This window comes from Pyrus communis, chromosome 1 (genome assembly GCF_963583255.1).
Source record: "Pyrus communis chromosome 1, drPyrComm1.1, whole genome shotgun sequence".
In the NCBI taxonomy this organism is placed as follows: domain Eukaryota; kingdom Viridiplantae; phylum Streptophyta; class Magnoliopsida; order Rosales; family Rosaceae; genus Pyrus; species Pyrus communis.
Genome location: NC_084803.1, coordinates 40,832,560 through 40,836,356, shown reverse-complemented (window position 1 = coordinate 40,836,356; position 3,797 = coordinate 40,832,560). Strand labels below are relative to the sequence as shown.

The 3,797-nt window shown below is 34.6% G+C and overlaps 1 protein-coding gene across 1 annotated transcript; it reads right to left on the bottom strand.

The window, feature by feature from the left end:
• Positions 1–1,894: 1,894 nt before the first annotated feature.
• Positions 1,895–3,148, bottom strand: LOC137729842 (V-type proton ATPase subunit G-like). The gene is made up of 4 exons (XM_068468889.1): positions 3,076–3,148; positions 2,429–2,536; positions 2,212–2,312; positions 1,895–2,038 (listed from the first exon to the last, which is right to left on the bottom strand). The coding sequence occupies exons 2-4, from the start codon at positions 2,514–2,516 to the stop codon at positions 1,895–1,897; spliced, it is 333 nt and encodes a 110-aa protein (XP_068324990.1). The 5' UTR covers positions 2,517–2,536; positions 3,076–3,148.
• Between the last annotated feature and the right edge of the window lie 649 nt (positions 3,149–3,797).

Sequence of the window (3,797 nt, the reverse complement as noted above, 5' to 3'; positions counted from 1 at the left end):
CATCATCGTCTTCTATCTCTTCATCCATCCCCTTCTTGAGCTTCTGATGAGTCTATGTGAAGTGGATGCACTAGAGGGATTTTAAGACTTAAAGCCATCAACAAGTTTAGCAACTGACTCTGTGATCAAAGTTTGAACTTCTTGTTTGAATCTGGTGATTCATTCCTCTCCACTAGATGTTCTATCGGTATTCTCTCCTGTCATATTTCCTCCCTTAGTTCTTGATTTTCTATGAACCTTTAAGGAACTTGCAAGTTCTTCTCCCAAAGTTCTGCGTCTGTCGTGAGTCAGGACCATACACCACCGTCACCCCTTTCGAATTTGATGCTATGATACCACTTGATCCAACTTGTTGGTGATGGAACTTGGTAATTCCTAACTTTAGGAATATGGAGTCTTGACTTCCCTTTGGAAGTGAACTTCTATTAAGTGAGAGAGGAAACTAGTTAAGAAAGGAAATGAAGAAGTTAATAAAGAAGCTTTGAATTGCTTACAGAATTGCTTGATTCATTTTAATTAATAACTTACTTATTTATACAATACCTGATTACTAAAATTAACTAAACTAAAATAGTAAATAGTTTTAAACCATAAAGAATGAATGGCTTAAAACCTCAAACTTGTTAAAACCATCAACTTTTTATGGTTTATAACGAATTATAAACCATAGGGTTTTTACGGTTTTAAGTAATTTAGTAATATAAATAATTAATTATTTTGGTAGATCCTCTTGCATCAATGAGTGACCTTCAACAAACGTCAAGTTTCCTCACCATGGTTCTTTTCCAAGCACACAAAACCACAAACTATCACCTCTGATGTGAACAGTACGTACTTGAGCTCTAAAATCATATGTTGAGCAGTATGTTATAACCACTACAAAAAGCTCTCCTCGACAAAAGGTGAGATGGACTACAACCACCAAGGCTCTTCTCGATAGAGCAAGAGAGCGATCACCACTAGAACTAATTAATGAGAAAATGAGAAAGAAGAGATCACAAATGATTGCTGCCGACCCCAACCTTTGGCTGGTGTTAGGATTTTTTCCCTTGCAACTTTATATTTCAAGCAGGTAGATTATATAAGTTTTACTTTGGATTTAGCTAGATTTTGTAGTCATGTTTAACATGGAGGACTAGAAGGACTGGACTGACTAGCTAAATAACTAGATTTCATGTGCAATAAAAAGATAATATAATATTAAACTTGTATTCTATGTTGGAGGATTAAGATGGTGTATGTTTCTAGGAGGTCGATGCCGAAAACTTACTCTTACTAATCCCATCATTTTTTAAATTTAACAGGCTTAGCATGGATAAGTTTTAGCCATCAGCCTCGTAGAAATACTCCATCTTAATCCTCTAACTTACAAGACAATTTCAAATTCTTCTTTGGTGAACATAAAATCTAGCGTCTAGTCGAGTTCTGCATATCAAAGGGGCAGTATTCCTAGGACTATTCTGTTAACAGACCTAGGTTGTGTGCATGCAAGTTGTCTAGAGTAGTATGCTCCTCACTCTTTACCCAAATTTGAATCTTCATCCACGTAGTCTTAATTAAATTTATTAGAATATCGTTTGAACAAAAAATAAATAAACTAATAATTTTCAAAGTTGAAGAGAATACTAAACGTTCTCTCAAGGTCTTCCACAACTGCAGCAAGCTAAGACATGCTTCAGAGAGATGTAACAAGACTGAGTTTGGAATATTAGCCGGACTGCTAGTTATGCACTTTATTCCGGATCTCTCGCTTTGCTTTACACATATATATTGTAACTGGATAAGAAGAAAACCCAAAAAATGTAAGAATTGAGAAGTTGTCCACTAAATACAAAAGATAGTGAGTTATCATATCACATAATTAACAAATGAGTTCTACAAACCTGCAGACGCTTCAAGTTTTCACAGTTGTGACATACTTAATAAGCATGCCGACAATATCCGATTGGACCTTTGAGGCTGACTCCTTCAAGTTCTTAATTTTCGTATCAGTTTCCTCTTCAAGCCTTTTCACATTGGACCCAGAACTCCCACTTGACTGCAGAAATTTAATACCTAATCAGAGAAACTTATCATATCATTAGGATCTCAAATTCATTAAAAACCCCTCATGTGTGTGTTATCTCATTTCAAAAAGGATCATTTTTTTTTTTGGGGAACAATGGAGTGATCATGATATAATTGGGTAGTTGATGAAAGACCAGTTAGTACATCTGAAATTTTCTTTTGGTGCTCAGCCTCCATATTCGTGCGATAGAGTTGCACTTCCCTATCAGCTTCTTCTTTAGCTTGTCTCAAGCGTGCCATCTTCGCTGAAGAACGTAACAGTATTTTGGAGGATCCATATCAAGATTTAAAAGGAAAAAAAGAACAAACTGACGTGAACACAAAGACAATGGTGGAGAAATTAACATAAGCATGCATTTACAGTTTCTAGCGTTGTTCACAATGTGTTGAGCATCCTGTTCTGCTGTTAGCAGCATCTGGATGCCTCCTTGTCCTCTAACCGAATCCATGGCGACTATATATACGTCACCTGAAAAGGAAATAATTCCATAGGGATTTAGAGAATTAGTTGTAGCTTCTGACTAGCATGTAAACAATCAAGCATATCTATGAGAGATGAGCAAGAGAGTTAAATAAATGTAGGCAGACTAGAAATCCCGAATGAACTATCACTATCCGGAACATAACAATGCACCAGCAAAATCTACAAGTGTGCAATATATATTGATTCTTCTTGAACAAACTAGCTATTGGATGTGTTACTTGTTTTGCATAAACCGGAAGAGACCTCAAGTTTAAATTTTCCTCCGTCAATTAATGACAAAAATAATAAATAAAAAAATCAAAAGAAAAATAATAAAGAAAATCAAAATCTACAAATCTTGTTCTTGTGCAACAAGGGTAGATCCGTATGGCTAAAAGATATTACCTCTAATTCATGAACAGATACATGCAATGGATCATATATATCATCCTAAAAGTAGTAGCTAATATCCAGAATAATTAATTAAATATTATATACATGTATGTATGGGAAAAGATTAAAAAATTATATGACAGTAAGAATACCTGAAATTCTGCCTTATTGAACAGAACAGAAAAGTTCAAAACCTGAACGAAAAAGATATATTGCCGAAGTCCGTTATCCTTATAAATTACGCCCTAAGGAGGAATGACAATTACTTTGAGATTTAATTAAGTTGGAGAGGAGAGACTCCATGAATAACGGCGTTAGGTTTCAATTTTTGAATCCAGGTCAAAGCCGTTTATATGTATACGTGTAAGTAGTATATTGAGTTAAAAACTACCAGCTGAGATAGGAACTAATTTTGTTGAGAAATTACTGGGTCCTCATACGATCATACCCATTAACCACAAATTTGAGTCTGTTTTTGCTCACTCCTTAACGCAAGATAACTGTTACCCCCTCAAAATTGTGCCACGTTGTCTATTTAACTAATGATAATTACCTATGCATTTAATTAAAAACAATTGATTCAGTTATCCTATTTTCTTCCTCTCTTCTTGGCTTACGGCACAATTCCACTCTTCCTATCAATAGTCTACTGCAGCGACACAGAAAATCTCACTCGAGCAGAATAGTAGAAACAGAAAGAAGAAAAAAACGATGAGCACCGGCTAGAATTGTTTGAGAAAACAAAGATAGCAACTTAGACAAAATAAAAAATTAGTAAGTAATAACAAACAAATAAAAAGAAAATTGTCAATAAGTAAAAAATAAAATAAAAGAAAGAAGAAGATAGATCTTTATCATTTACTGAGTAATCGTG

What these genes read in the sequence shown, in the direction of transcription:
- LOC137729842 (XM_068468889.1), bottom strand. Translation starts at nt 2,516, where the DNA reads ATGGATTCGGTTAGAGGACAAGGAGGCATCCAGATGCTGCTAACAGCA. An exon ending in TGTGAACAACGCTAGAAACT is followed by an intron (nt 2,313 to 2,428) that starts GTAAATGCATGC and finishes TACGTTCTTCAG; the next exon opens with CGAAGATGGCACGCTTGAGA. An exon ending in ACCAAAAGAAAATTTCAGAT is followed by an intron (nt 2,039 to 2,211) that starts GTACTAACTGGT and finishes AAATTTCTGCAG; the next exon opens with TCAAGTGGGAGTTCTGGGTC.